Source organism: Trachypithecus francoisi, unplaced genomic scaffold (genome assembly GCF_009764315.1).
Source record: "Trachypithecus francoisi isolate TF-2019V2 unplaced genomic scaffold, Tfra_2.0 Lachesis_group8, whole genome shotgun sequence".
Taxonomy (NCBI): domain Eukaryota; kingdom Metazoa; phylum Chordata; class Mammalia; order Primates; family Cercopithecidae; genus Trachypithecus; species Trachypithecus francoisi.
This window is the reverse complement of record NW_022681473.1, coordinates 10,190,552-10,211,471: the sequence shown is the minus strand read 5'-3', so window position 1 is coordinate 10,211,471 and position 20,920 is coordinate 10,190,552. Positions and strand designations below refer to the sequence as shown.

General features: G+C 58.2%; 1 protein-coding gene across 7 annotated transcripts in view; it reads right to left on the bottom strand.

The window, feature by feature from the left end:
- MACROD1 (mono-ADP ribosylhydrolase 1) overlaps positions 1-20,920 on the bottom strand; it is a 171,484-nt gene that overhangs the window by 11,343 nt on the left and 139,221 nt on the right. For 6 of the 7 annotated variants that reach the window (XR_004436069.1, XM_033206652.1, XM_033206647.1 and 3 more), the window contains exon 4: positions 6,109-6,138. The exons of the other annotated variant lie outside the window; for it this stretch is intronic. Coding sequence is in view for 5 of the 6 variants with exons in the window: in XM_033206652.1 (XP_033062543.1) it covers positions 6,109-6,138 (30 nt within the window). In the remaining variant the exon portion in view is untranslated. The remainder of the gene's footprint in view (positions 1-6,108; positions 6,139-20,920) is intronic. 7 annotated transcript variants of the gene reach the window in all.

Sequence of the window (20,920 nt, the reverse complement as noted above, 5' to 3'; positions counted from 1 at the left end):
AACAGTGGGCTTGGACCCCAAAGCCCTGCAGGCCAGGCCCAGTCCCATCTTCTGAGCCCCAGTTGTGCCTGCCCCTCCTGGCAGGAACTCCACGCCACCACCTACACCAGGGTGTTGGCTGAGGTATGGGCTGGGGGGTTGGCTGGGGTGTTGGTTGGGGTGTTAGCTGGGGTGTTGACTGAGGTGTTACCCAGGGTGTTGGTTGGGGTATTGGTTGGAGTGTTGTCTAGGGTGTTGGTTGGGGTGTTGGCTGGGGTATCGGCTGGGCTGTTGGCTGGGGTGTTGGTTGGCATGTTGGTTAGGGTGTTGCCCAGGGCACTGGCTGGGGTGTTGGCTGGCGTGTTTGTTGGGGTGTTGGCTGGGGTGTTGCATAGGGTGTTGGCTGGTATGTTTGTTGGGGTGTTGGCTGGGATATTGGTTGGAGTGTTGGCTGGGGTGTTAGTTAGGGTGTTAGTTGGAGTGTTGGCTGGGGCATTGGCCAGGGCGTTGGCTGGTGTGTTGGTTGGGGTATTGGCTGGCATGTTGGTTGGGGTGTTGGCTGGGGTGTTGCTTGGAGTGTTGGTTGGGGTGTTAGTTGGGGTGTTGGCTGGCATGTTGGTTGGGGTGTTGGCTGGGGTGTTGGCTGGCATGTTGGTTGGCATGTTGCTGGGGTGTTGACTGGCATATTGGTTGGTGTGTTGGTTGGGGTGTTGTGTTGGCTGGGGTGTTGGCTGGGGTGTTGGTTGGCGTGTTGGCTGGGGTGTTGGTTGGGGTGTTGGCTGGCATGTTGGTTGGAGTGTTGGTTGGCATGTTGGTTGGGGTATTGCCTGGCATGTTGGTTGGGGTGTTGGCTGGCATGTGGGTTGGCATGTTGCTGGGGTGTTGGCTGGGGTGTTGACTGGCACGTCGGTTGGTGTGTTGGTTGGGGTGTTGGCTGGCGTGTTGGTTGACGTGTTGGTTGGGGTGTTGGCTGGTGTGTTGGCTGGGGTGTTGGCTGGGGCATTGGCCAGGGCGTTGGCTGGTGTGTTGGTTGGGGTATTGGCTGGCATGTTGGTTGGGGTGTTGGCTGGCATGTTGGTTGGGGTGTTGGCTGGGGTGTTGCTTGGAGTGTTGGTTGGGGTGTTAGTTGGGGTGTTGGCTGGCATGTTGGTTGGGGTGTTGGCTGGGGTGTTGGCTGGCATGTTGGTTGGGGTGTTGGCTGGGGTGTTGGCTGGCATGTTGGTTGGGGTGTTGGCTGGCATGTTGGTTGGCATGTTGCTGGGGTGTTGACTGGCATATTGGTTGGTGTGTTGGTTGGGGTGTTGTGTTGGCTGGGGTGTTGGCTGGTGTGTTGGCTGGGGTGTTGGTTGGCGTGTTGGCTGGGGTGTTAGTTGGGGTGTTGGCTGGCATGTTGGTTGGAGTGTTGGTTGGCATGTTGGTTGGGGTGTTGGTTGGGGTATTGCCTGGCATGTTGGTTGGGGTGTTGGCTGGCATGTGGGTTGGCATGTTGCTGGGGTGTTGGCTGGGGTGTTGACTGGCATGTTGGTTGGGGTGTTGGCTGGCATGTTGGTTGATGTGTTGGTTGGGGTGTTGGCTGGTGTGTTGGCTGGGGTGTTGGGGTATTGGTTGGCATGTTGGTTGGGGTGTTGGTTGGCTTGGGGTGTTGCTTGGAGTGTTAGTTGGGGTGTTGGCTGGCATGTTGGTTGGGGTGTTGACTGGGGTGTTGGCTAGTGTGTTGGTTGGGGTGTTGGCTGGCATGTTGGTTGGCATGTTGCTGGGTTGTTGGCTGGCATGTTGGCTGGGGTGTTGACTGGCATATTGGCTGGCATGTTGGTTGGGGTGTCGGCTGGCATGTTGGCTGGGGTGTTGGTTGGGGTGTTGGACTATTGGTTGGCATGTTGGTTGGGGTGTTGGTTGGGGTGTTGGCTGGCATGTTGGCTGAAGTGTTGGTTGGTGTGTTGGTTGGGGTATTGCCTGGTGTGTTGGGGTGTTGGCTGGTGTGTTGGTTGGCGTATTGGCTGGTGTGTTGGTTGGGGTGTTGGCTGGCATGTTGGTTGGGGTGTTGGCTAGGATGCTGGTTGGGGTATTGGCCAGGGTGTTGCCTACTGCCCCTCTCCATTGAGGGACTGGCAGGCTGGCAGTCCCCCCCAGGGTGAGGGGATGGGAGGAGGGTGCCAGACTGACAGCTGTGTCCCCAGCTCCCAGGGCACACAAAGGGTGCCACTCACTGCGCCACAGATGTTAATTATTTACTTCAGAGCAGGAAGCTCTTCTAGGGGCTCAGAATCTCCCATAATCCTGCCCTCAGGGAGAGTACGGAATGGACTCCGGAATGGCCACTGGAATGGTGGGGAAGCAGGCAATGAAGAACAAACACAAAACACAAGCAGGGAACCAGGGCTGTGGGACAAAGACATGGAGCAGTGGTGTCAGGGTTCTGGGCAGAGTGGCCAGGGCAGGCAGCATGGCCCTTGTGCTTGTTCGAACAATGGGTGAGTGGTCATGGGAGGGGCGTGGGTAGAGGTCTGTAGGAGGGATGTCCAGGGACTCCAGGGGAAGACGGGTGTGTCTGGGCAGAGTCAGGTGGGGTCTAACTTGGGCAGCTAGGGGACTAGGGCTGGATGAACTCAAAGGATGGTGGGAGTAGCAGGGGTACAGGGGAGGGCAGAGCACCTCCGGGGCCCAGGCTGGGCTCCATTCCAGCCCCAGCCTCGTCCCTACCACAGCCCCCTCCCCGCCACCTCCACTGTGTTCCAATCACATTAGCAGAGTGACAGGCCCAGCAAGCACTAGCGGCGGCTCCATAAATCTCAGCCTGGACTCTGGGCCCACTTCCTCCAGGGGCACCCGCCCCGTCCATCTCTGCATCAGTCGGGTTGTGTGAGAGGCCTGTGCCAGCCGCTCCTCACCCCTAAATGCTGGAAGGGGAACCAGAGAGGCTTCCACCGTGCCCCTGAGTGGCCAGGGCAGGGCCCCTCCACTTCCTAGAGTGAGGTTACTGGCCATCTGTGAGCCACTCCTGATTTGCCAAAACATCTGTGGTTTCCACTGGTTGCCCTTGGGTAAGGCCGCTGCTTAATGCATAGAGTCCCTCGGATTGCAGTGGAGGTGCCACCTCCTTCTAGAAGCCTTCCTGATGCCCAAGCAGGGACAGGCACTCCTCATCAAGCTCCTACGGTGCCACTCCTACCCCACGCCCACACCACAGATCACCCACCTTTTCCTGTAGTTCATTCATTCAATAAACTTTTTTTTTTTTTTTTTTTTGAGACAGGGTCTCGCTCTGTCACCCAAGCTGGAGTGCAGTGGTGCGATCTTGGCTCACTGTAGCCTCTGCCTATGGAGTTCAAGCAATTCTCCTGCCTCAGCCTCCTGAGTAGCTGGGATTACAGGTGTGTGCCACCATGCCCAGCTAATTTTTGTATTTTTAGTAGAAAAAGCTAATTTTTGTATTTTAGGGTTTTACCATGTTGGCCAAGCTGGTCTTGAACTCCTGACCTCGTGATGTGCCCACCTCAGCCTCCCAAAGAACTGGAATTACAGGCATGAGCCACCACTCCCAGCCTTAATTTTTATGTTTTTAGTAAAGACAGGGTTTCACCATCTTGGCCAGGCTGGTCTCTAACTCCTGACCTGAGGTGATCCACCTGCCTCGGCCTCCCAAAGTGCTGGGATTACAGGCATGAGCCACCATGCCTGGCTCCTTGTTCCTTGTTTTTTGAGACAGGGCCTAACTCTGTCACCCTGGCTGGAGTGCAGTGGCACAATCACAGCTCACTGAAGCCTTAACCACCCGGGCTCAAGTGATCCTCCTACCTCAGCCTCCCAAGCTATGACTATAGGCACACGTGCTACCATAGTTGGTTGATTTCTTTTCTTTTTTTTTTTTTTGGAGAGATGGAGTCTTACTATGTTCCCCAGGCTGCTCCCAAGTTCCTGGGCTCAAGCAATCTTCCTGCCTCAGCCTCCCAAAGTGCTGAGATTACAGGCTGGGATTACAAACATTTATTGAGCACTTGTTGTAAGTGCCAGCTCCGGTTCTGGGTGCAGAAGATAGTCTTTCATTTTCAGGGGGTAGAAGACAAGGAACACCATATATAAATAAATCATACAGCACGTTAGAAGGAGACAGGTGCTCAGAAAAATTAAAACCAGAGCAGGGCGGGGGCCAAGGGAGTGCCAGCATGGGGCAGGGGAGGCAGCCGCAATTTCAGCTAGGAGCCAGGGTGGGCCCTCCTGAGAGACGACATTCAAGTGAAGGCCTGTCAGAGTGAATGGAGCAGCTGCGTGGACAACTGGAGCAAGGGCACTGCAGGCAGAAGGAACTGCCAGGGCGAAGGCCCGGAGGCAGGAGTGGGCGGCGCCTGTCCAGGGAGGCCAGGGTGGCCGGAGCAAAGGGGGAGGGTGGCAGCGTGGAGGTGACTGTGAGAGGTGACTGGGGACCTGACGAACCATGCTAAGGAACTTGGCCCAGGCCCTGAGTGAGATGAGAACCCTGGCAGGGTTGTGGCAGAAGAGACTTGATGAGCTGGTGTGGGACTGAAAGGCCCACCCGCTTTGTGATCCTTTATCTTCCTGAACTGAATAACTAACGATCTCGCTCCTCACAGGCTCTCTGGGCTCCTGGGCCATCTCCCGTCTCTGCGCCTCTTGGCTGGGCTCCAGCCATTCCCATGTCAGAGCCTCCCTAAATTCCCCTCCCTCTCCTCCACTTCCAGGCCTTTGCCTGCGCTGTTCCCTCTGCCCGGGACACCCTTCCCAGCACTCTTCACTGGGCTCACGCCTATGCATCCTGAAGATTGCAGTGGAGGCACCACCTCCTTCTAGAAGCCTTCCTGATGCCCAAGCAGAGACAGGCACTCCTCATCAAGCTCCTACGGTGCCACTCCCACCGCCAAGCCCACACCACAGATCACCCTGTGTCTTGGTGGTGCTCTCATCTGCACTGGGAGCTCACGGGACAGAGGCCAGGCCCATCTGTGCCCGGCAGTACCTGTCCCGGCACCCAGCTCAGGGCCCGGCACACAAGGGTAATGAATGAACAGAGGAAGGGCAGGGTGCTGTGGGTGGGACACGCAGGTGTCAGGTCTGCAAAGTGTCCACCAAAAGGACAGGCTTCGGAAGAGGGTCCTAGGTGGCCTGTTTTCAGGACCACAGTCCCCAGCAAAGCCCCTTATTCTGTGAGGCCTCCAGGGAGCTGTGACCTCCATGGGGACAGCTAGAGGAGAATGGGGAGGAGGGAAAACATTTCAGCCACAAACAGACCCCCATTCTGCATCCTGGCTGGTCACTGACAGCTCTTAACGCAGCTCTTATTTATTCCTGACCTTCATGCTCCTTTTATTTTTCCCCCTTTTAAAACCTGGCCTGGGCCCCGCCACTACTGCCGTAAACATGGCCCCCAGGATTTATCCGACGGCGCATTAACCCCTGGCCCCTGGCTCACCAATCATCCTGCTGCGTGTGCAGACAGCGGGCAGCCCGGCCAGCTGGGGGGCTGAGGGACTGGGCTAAGGGGCTGATGTGGTCTGCTCTGGGTGGGCTGGCCATGGAGGCAGGTGCTGGGGGTACAGGGACACCCCCGCTTGGTACCTGTGACCTGGCCTGTATCGCTTGCGGCCAGGTCCACCCTGACCTCTGACCTCCTGCTTGCCTGCCTGGCCCTGCCGGAACCCCTGCTCCATTGTGGTCATTAACAATGGCAAACACAGAGACATCCCAGGGCTGAGAGCTGACAGGTCTCTCCCTGTCCTGGCTGCAGAGCCCAAGGTCCAAGGGCAGGGCAGAGATGATAATTTTGCCCTCACAGGTGGGGAACTGAGGTCAAGAGGGACAGAGCTGCCCAAGGTCACAGGGTGATCAAGGTCAGGGCTGGGTTTTTTCCACCACACTTGTGGCCCCCGCCCAGTTACAGAGCAGGAGGCCTGCCTTCAGAGGGGTGGGGAGCTGGCCTGGGTTGCCTGGTGGTGAGGGTGCCAGGCCTGCCATCCAGGTCTCCAGCTCTGGGGAGGGAGGCACCCTGTGAGGACAGCAGGGAAGGTGGATGGCAATGAGCTGGGCGCCGGGGGTGAGGGGTAGGGGAGGAACAGACTCGGCAGGGGAGATGCCACACCGCACCCCCACCCCCACCAAGACAGAAGGTCCACTCACCGCCACCGCCTCCGAGGAGGGAGCTGTTGGCTGCAAGAGAGAGAGAGACAAAGGCAGATCAGTGGGGAAGGGGCTGTGACGGGAGTATCAGCCTTGAGGGGAGGATGAGGTCAAGATGGGAGTGGGCTGCCAGCTGGGTCTTCAGACTTGAGCCCTCTGGGGCAGTGGTAGATGATGATGGAGAGGGAGGAGGTTCCTCATGGGCCTAGGGTTTGTAGGGTGGTAGGGCTGGGGACACAGGAAGGTTACCAGGGCCTGCCCGCTCACCCGTACGCAAGTGCATGGGTGGTCCAGAGAGGCAGATGGCCCCTGCCATGGCCCTTTCATTCCTTTGCTCTTTTGCCCACAGTATCTCCTAAGGCCGGTCAGCGCCAGGCCTGGTGCAGAGATGTGGGGAGGAAAGGACCTGTCCCCAGGGCTCACAGCTTCCGGCAGGGCACAGCCTTGAAGCCAGTAGGAAGCAACTGCACCTTTGCAACTGGGCTAAGCGCTGCCCAGGGCCAGAGCTGGAGGACTGAGAACTCGGGGCAGCGCTGGGGGCGCAGATGGGGGCGGGGGTGGGGGCAGGGCACCCAACCGCAAGAGGGACAAGGCACGCCGGGTAAGGGCCTGGACCACCGCCACTGAAGCCAAAGCCGGTCAACAGTGGGGAGACAGGCCATGTGGCCTTGTGCCTCAGTTTCCCCATGTGGGAGAATAGCCCCACCTCACCGACTGGTGTGAAGGCCAATAGAGAGGGGTCCTCAGCTCTGAGCCCCGCTGCAGGAAGGCCTGGGTCCCCGCCCCCTCCTTGGACTAGGGGTGGCGCTGCCAGGCAGAGCTGGACTGACAGCTTTGTGGCTGCCACCTTCCTGCACAGCCCTGTCCGTCTCAGTCTGTCCAGCTGGCTGCCCCCCGCCACCATGCAGCTGACACGGGGGCAAAGTGAGGCTGGCAGGCCCTCTCTGCAGGAATGCCAGAGCTGTGTATGCCAACGCTGCCCCCAGCCTGGGCTCCAGCTCCCGCCCCCAGCCTGGGCTCCGGCTCCCGCTTGCAGCCTGTGTCCGTGGTAACTGTCAGAGCTCATCAGGGAAAGCAGCGGGCGAGGCCAGGCAGGTGCTGCCCAGGCCCAGATGCTGCCCAGGTGAGAGGCCAGCTGTGCTCGCCCCTCTACTGAGGAGTACTGGCTCCCAGGTGGGGCCTTCAGCTCTGCACACGGCTTTGCTACCCACCTCATCTGCCCAGTCCATTGCAACCCTTTCTGTAGAAAGGATGGGGGGACACAGAGCCAAGCTGGGCCAGCCAGGCTGTGGGCCCAAGATGCCATGAGGATGGCATGGACGCTGCTAAGTGGTGTCGGGCGGCTCCGAGTGGCTGGTCTCCCAGAGCTGACAGCTCTTCGCTTGGGGAATAATTAATTCCACAGCCCGAAAACCCAAGGCTGCAAGTTGCCACGTTACTTGCGAGATTAATACAAGCAGCTAATTAAGATGGAGAGGCGAGGAGCGGCTGGGCGCTCCCAGAGCAGGGGTGGGGGCCGCGGGAAGTGAGGGGGAGGCGAGCTGAGTGGTGCCAGCAAGGCAGTGGGAGCATGAGCCGCAGTCGGAGCCGGAGGGAGAGCAGGGAGCCGGACCACAATGGGCGGCCCAGGCTGGCCCCGGACAGGCTGCAGAGGGGTGGGCCCCCCAGTGACTCTGGGTGGGGCCTGTGCCCACGAATGCACATTTTTTTCTTTTTTTTTTTTTTTTGAGACGGAGTCTGGCTCTGTGGCCCAGACTGGAGTGCAGTGGCGCCATCTCGGCTCACTGTAACCTCCACCTCCCAGGTTCAAGCGATTCTCCTGCCTCAGTCTCCTGAGTAGCTGGGATGACAGGCACGTGCCACCACACCTGGCTAATTTTTTGTATTTTTGGTAGAGACGGGGTTTCACCAAGTTGGTCAAGCTGGTCTCGAACTCCTGACCTCAAGTGATCCACTTGCCATGGCCTCCCAAAGTGCTGGGATTACAGGTGTGAGCTACTGTGCCTGGGCACGAATGTACATTTCTGCTGACCAAGACTATTTGCTGGGTGTACACTGGGTGCTGGGCACAGATGGGCCCATTTATTATCACAACAAAGCCACAAGGGAGGTGTGATGGTTCCCTTCTCAGAGAAGGAGACTGAGGCTCAGGGAGCTTGAGTCATGGGGTGGCAGCAGCAGAACTGGAACAGAGTCTTTCTGACTCCAAAGCCAAGCCACAAAGCCAGCTGACCCCAGGGACACTGCCTGAGGGTCGGTCAGAGGGACTGCCTTTCCCTGGCCAGGGGTGGGGCCTGCCTTCTCAAAACCAGGCAGAGCACCCTGCAAGCCCGAGATGCAGCCTCCACCCACTCCCCACCCCAGCAGGTCCAGCTGCAGAGGCGAGGGCTGGGTGTCTGGGCAGCGCCACCCCAGAGCTAGTGAGGGAGGAGGGGCATCTCAGGTCTCGGTCCAGCTCCAGGTCCCTCAGCCTGGGCAGTCCTGGCAGCGGTTGGCAGCTGCCCTCCTTGGCCCCTCCCTACATCCCCCCATCACCTCTCTCTCTTAATTAACACCGGCCACAAATGAGCTGGCTCCTGCTCAAAGACGGCACCGTGCCAAATAGGTTGGCAGCGAGCCTCGAAGGGGTGGTAGGGGAGGGGTGCTGACCCGCCGTTCTGCGGGCCCCTGTGGGAAGGTGATGCTATCCCCCTGCCCACCTGGCACCCCCAAACTCCACTGTGTGTGGCCTGCACTGCACCCAGCAAGGTGAGTGGGGTGAACTGACCTGATAGTAACCTGGCCAGAGCCTGAGGAGGGGTGAACTGGGGGCAGAGAGAAGACTTCACTGGGTGGAGGTGGGGGAGGCCAGGCCAGGAGATGTGATTTGCCACAGGTGGGAGAGAGTGGCTGCGGCCCAGTGCTGGGGGCTCAGACTCGGTTGCACAGAGGACCTGGTCCCAGGCCTGACCCACACCCAGTGGGCGCTCAGGGAGGCCAGTCTTCTGTGTCCCCTTCTCCAGCCCCCGCGCCTGACATTCTACGGGTGAGGGCTCCGGGGGGCAGGTGGCCGACCTGGTGCCTGGGACCCAGTTCCTCAGCTCCTCTTTTCCCTGGGCCCCCGTTCTGGTGGTCTCCCCTGGGCCTGGACACCCGGCCACATGGTGCCTCCATAAAGCTGCCTCCAAGGCCGGACAGCTGGACCAGGCTATGCAGGGGAATGGCCTGGAGGCTTGCAGAGAGGAGTCTAGGGCGGCTGTGCCAGCCGACGCCAAGAGACAGCCTTCCGGGTGTGGCCACCCAGCCCGCCCAGCCCAGGGCAGGGCCTCTCGGGTCTCCCTGCTCCTCAGGCCTGTGTGCACCCCAACATCTTGGCTCGTGGCCGGCCCTTCTCATTTCAGCTAGTCCCTGGCACCGGCTTGAGCCTCTAAGTCCCTTCTCTACTGCATCCCATACCCCTCTCAGTTTGCTGGGAGGTTCTGGTCCTTATACAAGTCATCAACCCAGTTTCAGAGGAGGAAACTGAGGCTCACGGAGTATCCGGGGACTGGGGAAGACGGAGCTGGGCCCGGGAGCACTGGTTGTTACAGCTCCTTTTCTTGACCCCCAGCATGCCCGTCTCGAAGGGCTCTTGTTGCTGAAGGCATGGTGACTTCAGGCAGGCGGTGGCCGCGTGAGGTGGGGGATGGGCACTGGACTGCGAGTCCAAGCTGCGGCTCATGACCCAGCCCCACCCAAGGGACCCAGACCTGCTCCCAGCAAACAGTGGTCTTTGAATGCTGTGTGGGGCTGAGTGGGGGACCCGAGCCTGGCCCTGGGAGCTTGGAGGGGCACAGTTTGCTTTGGCTTTGGGTGGGGGCGGGGCCTCCCGGCAGCAAGCACACCCTGGAGGCTGTGGGGCACCCTGGTCTGCGGTCTGCTCTTGGAGTCTGCAGGCGGAGGCAGCCCGGCCCCATCGGGGTCCCCCCACCCGAGGATGTGCCTGCACCATGCTCCCTGGGATTTGATTAACTGGCTCCCAGCCCAGTGCTGTGCCTGTGACCTTGGGGTGGCACCCCTCAATGCCAGTCACTGCCAAGTCCTCTATCCCCTGCTGGCGGTCCCTGGGGACTGGGGGCCTGGAAGCCTCAGTCTCCATCTCCCACACACCCCTCCTCCTGGCCCTCCTCTACCCCAGCACTTGCCATCCCTGAGGGCAGGGCGCAGTAGCTCCCCAGTTTGTGCCCAGCTCCCAGTCTAGTTAGAGGCTGGCAGGTGGCCGCTGCCCAGCGAAAGGGAGAGGGCCAGACCTGAGTGTTTGGAAACTGTCATGACAGGTCACAGGAGGCCTGGGGCACAGGTGGCACCCAGCCCTTCCTCCATACTCCACACAAAACATTTGAATTCGGTGCCAACTGGGTGCCAGGGTTGTGCTGGGCAGCAGGCACAGAGAAAAGAACAGTATGTAGTCCCTGGGCCTTGGAAGCTTCCAGTCCTGACCGGAGGCGTAGCTGGGAGCAGAATTGAGAGCTGCCCCAGGTGTGGCGAGGGGAACGGGGGCGTGTGGGATCTGCTGAAGTCTGCAGACTGGGAAGGCTTCTCAGAGGAGGTGGCATTTGAGCTGAGGCTTGAGGGATAAGAAGGCATGGAGGGAGGGGCACAGGGACGTGCATGAGGACGGCACCCTACCAGCCAACACCTCACTGAGAGGGCGTTGCCAGTCTCCCAGGGCCCAGGCAGGACCAGCCTCCCCGCTGGGCACAGCAGGCACGTGCTTAGGCTCATGACACTTTTAGGGGCCCACAAAGATGTTGTAGTTCTTTTAAAATCAGAAGAAAACAATGAACTTTTAGGTCAAATACAATGTTATCAGATAAACTATTAATACATTTGTCTTGATGCTAACCAAGTCATAAAATATAATTTATTTGTGATGGAGGAAAGGGACCAACCAGGTGTAAAGCCTGGGACCAGGCTGGGTGAGCTTGGTGCGCGCACAGTTTACTCAATCCTTTCCCTGTTTGGAAGACGTGATTACAAACCCGTTTCACAGATGAGGACGCCGAGCCATGGAAAGTGATCCTCTCACAATGTACATTTGGAGAGGAGGTAAAATCTCCTATTTTGCCTTAGCTGCCCCATGAAACCTGCCGCCCCCGGCGGTGGGGAGCCTTGGGGACCTTGGGAGCCTTAGTGAGAAATGAGAAATCCCTTTGCTCTTAGGATAAAGACTGGCTCCTTGCAGATCTCCAGGCCCCATAGATCACCTCCTCCCCTCCTCCTCTCCCTCTGCCGTACACATGGTCCTCAAACTTGCCCCATGCTCTCCAGCCCCAGGCCCTTTGCATAGACTCTGCCATGGCACCTCTACCTGGAGGAGGCCCTCATCATCCCCCACCTCCTCAGGTCTCCTGGGCCCCAGTGATGCTGTCCTGGGGGACCACGAGTCATTATCACTGCCTCCAGAATCCCCTCCCTGTGTTTTTTTGGAAATGAAGCCTCACTGTTGCTCAGGCTGGAGTGCTGTGGTTGGATCTCAGTTCACTGCAACCTCCGCCTCCCGGGTTCAGGCGATTCTCCCACTTCAGCCTCCCGAGTAGCTGAAAGTCTAGGTGCAAGCCACCACACCTGGCTCATTTTTTTTTTTTTTAGAGACGGGGTTTCACCATGTTGGCCAGGCTGGTCTTGAACTCCTGAGCTCAGATGATCCACCCATCTCTGTCTCCCAAAGTGCTAGGATTACAAGCGTGAGTCACATGCCCGGCCCCCAGGTGCCTATCTTGATACCCCCACTCCTGCCCTCAGGTGTCTCCCCCACGGTTCTTCTCCAGCTCTCAGCACAGTGCCTGGCTCACCGCAGGTGCCCACTAATGAGTTCCTAAAGGAGCCCATGGGCATTACAGATGGTGCCCAGAGTCACTCAGCTGAATTTGAGCTGGGTCTGCCTGCCTGACTCACAAGCTTCAGCTCTCTACCATGGGCCATGCAGAGAAGCCCCTCCCAGGGCCGAGGCCGGGGCCCTCGGGAGGCAGGACCTGGGCCGGGAGCTGTGTAGGCGACAGGGGCTGCTCCAAGGGCAGTGGCAGGAGGCCCGAGCCACGAAGGTGCTCAGGTGCAGGAGCTGCCTCTGCTGTTCCCTGACAGGGACGAAATCTTTCAGCCCAGGGAGGGGGGCTGCTGAGGGTGGTGAGGGGCGCTGTGCGGGGGCCGGGACATCAGAGGAGATGCAGTGACCCGAGGAAAGCGCTGAGCAGATTCCTGGGCCAGGGAGAGGCCGGGCGAGCAGGCACAGCGGTGACTTTGAGGCGGGCACGGCCCACCTGCAAGTCCCTGGAGGCCGCCTCCACTCCCCCTGCTTGCTGCTCTGCGCCTCACCGTGGCCTCAGCTGCCTGGAGGGGCCCCGGCCAGGAGTCGGGGGCTGGGGGCTGCTCCCCTAAGTCACCCAGTGTCCTGGCCTGACCTTCATTCTCCCCTCCCCCTTGTGAGCCGGATCTCAGCCTTCTGTCCTCTGACAAGTGTGCAGCCAGCCCCACCGTGTGCCGGGTGCTAGGACACGGATGGGCACAGCCCTGCTGGCACATGGTGCATCAGCTGGCCGGGAGATCGTCAAGAAAGACAGCACGAGAATCAACTTGCATAAGAATCCCTGTGAGTGCCAGAAGCCTCGAAGGAAATGCAAGGGGTGGGGGTGGCGGCGGGCAGTGGGTCTGGAGGGGCGGGCGGGGCCTGTTGAACCCTGGAGCTGCTGTGAGCAGCACAGCCAGGCAGGGGTGGGGGATGAGGAGCAAAGGCCTTGAGGCCTCGGGGGCTGAGTGAGGAGCAGGGAGGGAGGACAGAAGTGGGGGGGTCTGGCAGGAGCAGCCCCTGGGGGGCCTTGAGAGCCTTGGTGAGAAATGGGAGCTGCTGGGGGGTTTAGACAGAGGACGGATGAACCACACAGGGAAGGGACTGGTGGCACAGGTGGTGGCAGGAGGGGCCTCCTGGCTACTGCAGTGTCCAGGTGACCCCTGCCTCCGGGATGCCTCTCAGACTTCCCCTGGGGATTGCAAGCCTCCTTGGTGCTCCCACAAAGTGCATTCCCCAGCATCCTCCTCGCCCTCCCCGAGCCCAGATCCCCGCCATCAGCACAGAGCCTGGCACCTCCAAGGGGCTCCGTGACTGCCAACTGTCCCACCATCTGACCAGCTGGCAGGCCTGGCCCCACAGGGGGCTTACGGGAGCGGGTTTTGTTCTTGAGAAATCGATGCCCCATTTCCCGCAGGCCAGCGGTGGGTATCCGTGTGACTTGAGGGCGAGTCGTTTAAAACATGTTTTAGATTAGAAACACCCCGCAGATGGAATACAATGTGAAATGTGCTGGATTTTGAAGATAAAATAAGAGACTTCAAAGGCATCTCAAGCTGTGAGAGCAGTTGCTTGTTTGACAAGCTCTGTCCCCCCAGGCCAAGGTCACTGTCCTCCGAGGTGGCGCGGCCCAGGTGGAAGGTGGGAGGCTTCCTGGACATTCCCCAGGGGCCGGGGAGCAGGGGCCTCACTGGAGGGTGAGGGCCCCCATTTGTGGGCATCAAGTGCATCCCCAGCAAGCTTCCACATGGAATTTTTTTTTTTTTTGAGATGGAGTCTTGCTCTGTTGTCCAGGCTGGAGCACAGTAGTGCGATCTCAGCTCACTGCAACCTCTACCTCCTGGGTTCAAGACAGTCTTCTGCCTCAGCCTCCCGAGTAGCTGGGACCACAGGCGTGTGCCACCATGCCGGGCTAATTTTTCTATTTTTAGTACAAATGGGTGTCACCATGTTGGCCAGGCTGGTCTCAAATTCCTGATCTCAAGTGATCCATCTGCCTTGGCCTCCCAAAGTGCTGGGATTACAGTTGTGAGCCACCATGCCCGACCTCCACATGGATCTTTGACCATCATCTTTGCATGTGTGCACACACCCTCCTGCCCCACTTACAGATGGGGGAAACTGAGGCCCAGAGAAGAGAAATGACTTGCCCAAGGCCACAGGCTTCAGTGGGAGGAGCCAACATCCTTATGCTTTGCCGGCCCTGGTCCTGAAACCCCCAGCTGTGATCTCGGGTCAGCTGCCCCACCTCATCCATATGGTGGGGTGATCATTTAACTGAGGCCCTTGTGAGGCATAGATGATAAAGTTAAAAATGCCTGTAAAACCTACAGCCTCATAGGGCTTCACTGTGTCACTGGGCCCCAAAGCTGGGGGAGCTGGTTCCTGCGGGCGGAAGGTCCCAGCATCCTTGGTAAGTCAGGGAGAAGGATTTGAACCCCGCTGGTCCAGGGCTAAGCCCCTCACCATGTCTTCTCTGACAGGAGCCTGCGAGCTGCTCAAAGCTGCTAGGGGTGGCACCCAGCTGTGCCTCCCCACTAGATTCCCCTCGGTCTCCTTCTTCTCACCGTGCCCATTCCAGGCCCTCCTTCCCCCGACTCGCCTTTACCTCAGGGCGGTCTCCTTCACTCCCACACACCTCCAGATGCCCCCTGCCTGTTCACCCACGTCCACTCCACTCTACAGCCCCTCTTCCTGGTCTAATCAAGGCATCCCACCCCCACGCCTCTCCCCATAAAAGCCTCGCAGTTCACTGTTTAAAGCTCAAAGTAGGTGATGTGGCTGCGGTTCCAGCTGGCCTGGGCCTCTCTTGTCTGCTTCCTGCCTGGGTTTCTTGGTTTCTGTCTTTGCCTGGCTGCCTGGGCCCCTGGAGACCCAATCTCCTGGCCAGTCTCACCCCAAGCTGGCCCCTAAACCCCTGGCAACATGGAGGTCCCCCTCAACACCCCCTCTCCAAGCCCTGTCCCCAGGCACCTTCCACTTACTAGTATTTTGCTAAGTAAGAAATTCATGTTCATTCCACCAAATGGAATACCATGAGCATGCAACACAAAAACAAGAGAAACGCAAGTCAGCGGCTCGCTCAGGGCGCAGATTCGGCTCGCCCCATTCCCGTGGCCCTGGAGGACCTTCCAGACTTTCAAACAAAACAAAAAATAGCTGGTGACACATTTATCAAGCAGGTTCTCCGTGCTACGTATTGGGCCAAGTGTTTCCAGTGGCTTCTTTCATTTCGCCCTCCCGACAAGAGCCCATTGAGGGGGTCCTATGATTTTTCCCACTTTACAGATGAGAAAATAGAGGGTCACAGAGGCTGAGTGACTTGCCCAAGGTCATGCAGCTGGGGAGTGGGGAGCTCGGTCTGAATGGGCTGTCTGGCTTCCATGGGAGGACTGAGCTGCCGCGCTGCTGGACCCCCAGCTGCTGCCTGGGCCTCCCCTCCCCCGGGCGCCATGGGGCAGGCACTCAGCATCCCACATTAGCATAACCATAAGCGTCCCTGAAACTTAATTACCAGGAGATGGCTTGGGCCCCAGCCAGCCGGGCAGTCTCCATCCTTGCAGGAATGAGGGGCTGGGGATCAAGGGAGCCTTGGCGGGTGGGAAGGCGGAGGGCATCAGAGAAGATGAGGGAGGAGTTGGGGGGCCTTAGAATGGCCATGGACCGCTCAGCGGGTGGGTCTTGAAGGCAGCCTTGACCCCTAGGAAAGGTCAAGGCCCAGCCCCAGCTGGGCAGGCCTGACTGCCCGGTAGGAAGGGTCATGAGTTCCTCTGCACCCAGCTTGCTGGGTGACCCCAGAAAGCCCCTTGCCTCTCTGTGATTCAGCTTTCTTCTAAAAGGACAAAACCAGAAGCTATTTTATTGTTTTTTAATTTAAAAACTTTTTTTTGACACAGAGTCTCACTGTGTCGCCCAGGCTGGAGTGCAGTGGCGCTATCTGGGCTCACTGCAACTGCCACCTCCCAGGTTCAAGAGATTCTGCCAGGCCTCAGCCTCCTGAGTAGCTGCGTCTATAGGCACACAACACCACACCCATCTGATTTTTGTATTTTTAGTAGGGACTGGGTTTCACCATGTTGGCCAGGCTAGTCTTGAACTCCTGACTTCAAGTCAAAGTACTCAGATTACAGGTGTGAGCCACCGCACCTAGCCGGGGCTATTTTAGTAGAAAACAAAACAGGGGTTTGCAGGAGGAAAGAGTGAGCACCAGCTCTGAACAGCCAGGCCAGCCTGGGCTCCCCCTGACTCCCAGATCCCCATCCCAGGAGGCCTGGCTGCTGTAGTCTCCTACTTCGGCGGCTCCTCAGCTGCCCCTCACCCCTCCATGCCTTCCTCTCCCAGCAACTGGTGAGCCTTTTCCATGCATTTCCTGCATGCATGAAATCAACCTCAAAACGGTGGAAGCTGCAGAGCTATCCACTATTCTGGATTTGCGTGCATTTTCTTTAGAGTTTTACTATGTATGCCCCTCAATAAGGTAAGACAGGTTCAGTGTCTTTGAGTTTTGTATAAACAGGAGCTCCCAGTTTGCTGTTATCATTCATTCCAATGCCTGTGAGATTTATCTGGGCAGGCCCACACTGCTCTCATGGGCCCCGCAACTCTTTTTTTTTTTTTAAGATGGTCTCGCTCTGTTGCCCAGACTGGAGTGAGTGCAATGGTGGGATCGTAGCTCACTGCAGTCTTGACCTCCTGGGCTCAAGAGATCCTTCTGCCTCAGCCTCCCAAGTAGCTAGGACTACAGACACACACCACCACTCCTAGCTAATTTTAAAATTTTCAGACCAGGTGCGGTAACTCATGCCTGTAATCCCAGCACTTTGGGAGGTTGAGGCAGGCAGATCACAAGGTCAGGAGTTCAAGACCAGCCTGGCCAACATGGTGAAACCTCGTCTCTACTAAAAATACAAAAATTAGCTGGGTGTGGTGGTGTGCAGCTGTAATCCCAGCTACTCGGGAGGGTAAGGCAGGAGAACTGCTTGAACCTGGGAGGCGGAGGTTGCAGTGAGCCAAGATCGTGTCATTGCACTCCAGCTCTGGGAGAGAGAGCAAGACTTTGTCTCTGGAAAACAAACAAACAAAAATTTCACAGAGACGGGATCTCCCTATGTTGCCCAGGCTGGTCTTGAACTCCTGGGCTCAAGTGAGCCTCCTGCCTCAGCCTCCCTAAGGGCTGGGATTACAGGTGTGAGATACTGCGCTCAGCCTCGTGGGCCCCTTTTCACTGGTGTTTAATGTTCCGTAGTGGAACTATCCCATGCCAAGCCACCCATTCTCCCACTGACCCACAGTCAAGCATGCTTGGTTTTGTCTCGTGCAAACACTGTGGCAGTAGCATCTTTACACACCCCATGCACACATGCACCAGAATTTCTCTTGGGTCCACGCTTAGGAGCAGGCTGCTGGGTTGTGGAGTGCGCATAATCTTAACTTTACTAGTTATTGCCAAATTGCTCTGCAAAGTGGTTGTTCAGGTGATCGCTTTAAAATATAAATTAGATCATGTCACTTCCCTGCTTAAAATTCTCCAATAGCTTCCGATTATACTTAGAATAAAATCCATGCTTCCCTCCATGGAGGCATGGCTGTATCCGACACCCCTCCCCCACAATTTCCTGGCCTCCTTTCTCTTCCTTCAATAGGGCTGGCTCTTTCATGACCCAGGGCCTTTGCACATACAGGTCCCTCTGCCTGGCACATTCTTCTTCCAGCTCTTCCCAAGCAGAGCTCTTTCTTATCCTTCAGGACTCAATGAAAATGTCACCTCTTCTTTTTTTTTTTTTTTTTGAAACGGAGTCTCGCTCTGTCGCCCAGGCTGGAGTGCAGTGACCAGATCTCAGCTCACTGCAAGCTCCGCCTCCCGGGTTCCTGCCATTCTCCTGCCTCAGCCTCCCGAGTAGCTGGGACTACAGGCGCCCGCCATGGCGCCCGGCTAATTTTTTTTTTGTATTATTATTATTATTTTTTTTTTGAGACGGAGTCTTGCTCTGCCACCCAGGCTGGAATGCAGTGGCCGGATCTCAGCTCACTGCAAGCTCCGCCTCCTGGGTTTACGCCATTCTCCTGCCTCAGCCTCCCGAGTAGCTGGGACTACAGGCGCCCGCCTCGTCGCCCGGCTAGTTTTTTTGTATTTTTAAGTAGAGACAGGGTTTCACCGTATTAGCCAGGATGGTCTCGATCTCCTGATCTCGTGATCCGCCCGTCTCAGCCTCCCAAAGTGCTGGGATTACAGGCTTGAGCCACCGCGCCCGGCCCTTTTTTTTGTATTTTTAGTAGAGACAGGGTTTCACCGTGTTAGCCAGGATGGTCTCGATCTCCTGACCTTGTGATCTGCCCATCTCGGCCTCCCATGAGCCACCGCGCCCGGCCGAAAATGTCACCTCTTCTAAGGGGCCGCCTTAAAGGGCCGCCTTAAAGTTAAAGGGCCTTCTGCCCCATTCCTCTTATCAGCCTCTTTATTTCCTCTGGAGCCCACACCCTGGGCCCATAATGACCTCATCCTCTGATGTGTTTGCTGGTTTATTAACAGCATGGCAGCCTGTGGGGAGACGACCTCCTCTGCTTTGTACATTCCTGGATCCCGAAGGCCAGCATGGCATGGCACCTAAGAGCTCCTCTTAGGACTATTCATTCATTCAACAGACATTGATGAGGCCACGTATGTCACAGAGGGTGAGCAGTGGGGAAGGGGCTTTGCAGAGGGGAGTGTGGCTGAGACGAGGGCAGAGGAGGTGGCTAGGCCCACGGGGCCCTCCCTGATCCTTCTCCCACAGTCATGGGGTGTCATGGCGGGTGCTGAAGCTGGGAGCAGCAGGGTTGGTCTTGCCGTTTAGAAAGACCCTCTTTAGAGCTGGGGAAGGGAGCGGATGGAAGGGGTGGGCCTGGAGGCAGGGGCTGCGGGAATGATGGTGGCTGAGAATGGGTTGAGGGAGGGCTGGGAGAGGCGGCATGACCCAGCCCATGGGACCAAAGAGAAGATCATGGAGACAGGACTGGATCAAGGATGGGATCGGCTCAGAACTGTGCCTCAATCCAGTCAATGGAAGAGCACGGCCGGGCACGGTGGCTCAAACCTGTAATCCCAGCACTTTGGGAGGCCGAGACGGGCGGATCACGAGGTCAGGAGATCGAGACCATCCTGGCTAATACCGTGAAACCCCGTCTCTACTAAAAAATACAAAAAACTAGCCGGGCGACGAGGCGGGCGCCTGTAGTCCCAGCTACTCGGGAGGCTGAGACAGGAGAATGGCGTGAACCCGGGAGGCGGAGCTTGCAGTGAGCTGAGAGCTGGCCACTGCACTCCAGCCTGGGCGGCAGAGCAAGACTCCGTCTCAAAAAAAAAAGGAAGAGCACATCGTCTGTGAATACACAGTGGCAGCTGTAGCCCTCCCACCTTCCTGCCCATGCTGCCTTTCACCACCCTCTGCAGGAAGCTGGGAGGGGGCTCATTCATGTCTAGCCCACCCAGAGGCCCAGGTCTTAACCTCTGAGGTTACCGCCTCCCTTGGCCCCCAGTGACTGCTCTGCGCACTTCCCCAGACTCTGCCTGTAAACACTACACTTGGCCTACAATTTCCTACAATTTCCATGGAAGTATCCTCTTGGGGCCCCCAGCAAGGTGCCCTTGACCTATGTTCCCCTCCCCCAAAACAGATTTGAAACCATGGCCCTAGAAGGAAAGGAAATGGAATAAGGTGGCACAGCTGAATTGTCACTGCTTTTTAGAATATGAAGTGTTGCGCCAAGGCCAAAACCGTTCCCTTCTCAGTAAGGACAGAGGAAAGGCAGCAGCCACTTGCTGCACAGGGAATCTTAAGTCAGACACCAGGAAGCACCATCCTCTGCCTGCCGGGCACCTGCCACCTCTGTGCAGCCAGTGGCTGCTCACTCTCCGAGGCTGCCCAGGACTCTCAGGATGCGGGGCTGGGTTGGTGGAAGAAGCAGTTCTGTCTGACTCTAAAACTAGTGCTTCCCCAGTGGGGAGTGCCTGGGAGGTGCATGGGAAGGGCTGGGTGGGGTGGGGACCAGGCCTTCTAGTTCCCTACTATCACCAGTGCCAGGGCCTGTGCTGAGCGTCTGGAGCCGAGGGTGCCCCTTGTCCTGTGTTATTACCCCTCCCAGGCCTTGTCCTGTGGGGACACGAGAGGACCCTAGCCCGGTCCCTGCCTGCCTGCCTGCCTGCCTACCTTAGGGCCCCCCTGGCCTGGGCGCCTCCTCCTCTCTGTTCCCCTGCCCTCCCAGCTTGGGTTCCATGCTGCAGAGGGAGGAGGGAGAGGGAGGAGGGAGAAGGGTGGAGGGAGGTGGGAGGTGGGAGGCAGGAGGCAGGAGGAAGGAGCAGGAGGCAGGAGGAGGTCAGTGTGGCAGCCATTGGTATGCGAGGCCCAGCCTCAACCCCTCAGCTCCACGCCCCAGCCTTTCTGCTCAGCTCTTTAAGAATCCCTCCTCGGCCGGGCGCGGTGGCTCAAGCCTGTAATCCCAGCACTTTGGGAGGCCGAGACGGGCGGATCACGAGGTCAGGAGATCGAGACCATCCTGGCTAACATGGTGAAACCCCGTCTCTACTAAAAAATACAAAAAACTAGCCGGCCGAGGTGGCGGCGCCTGTAGTCCCAGCTACTCGGGAGGCTGAGGCAGGAGAATGGCGGGAACCCGGGAGGCGGAGCTTGCAGTGAGCTGAGATCTGGCCACTGCACTCCAGCCTGGGGGACAGAGCGAGACTCCATCTCAAAAAAAAAAAAAATCCCTCCTCAGCAGCGCAGCGTGCTGGTTGCTGGGCAACCCCATCGCGCCCCGCCCCCTGCCGCTGGCGCTGGTCCTCTTCCCCTCCCCCTCCTCCCGCAGCTCCTCCCAGTGCCCAGCCTCAGCGGCGCTGGTGTTCCCAGCTCAGAACCTGCCAGGCCTGGCTGCTGGGGGCACTGGCCCCAGCCCTGGACCAAAGCTGTGCCCCCCAGGACTCAGGGAGGGAGACCCTGGGCTTAGGACACTCTTTCTCCTTACTTCCCTGCCTCT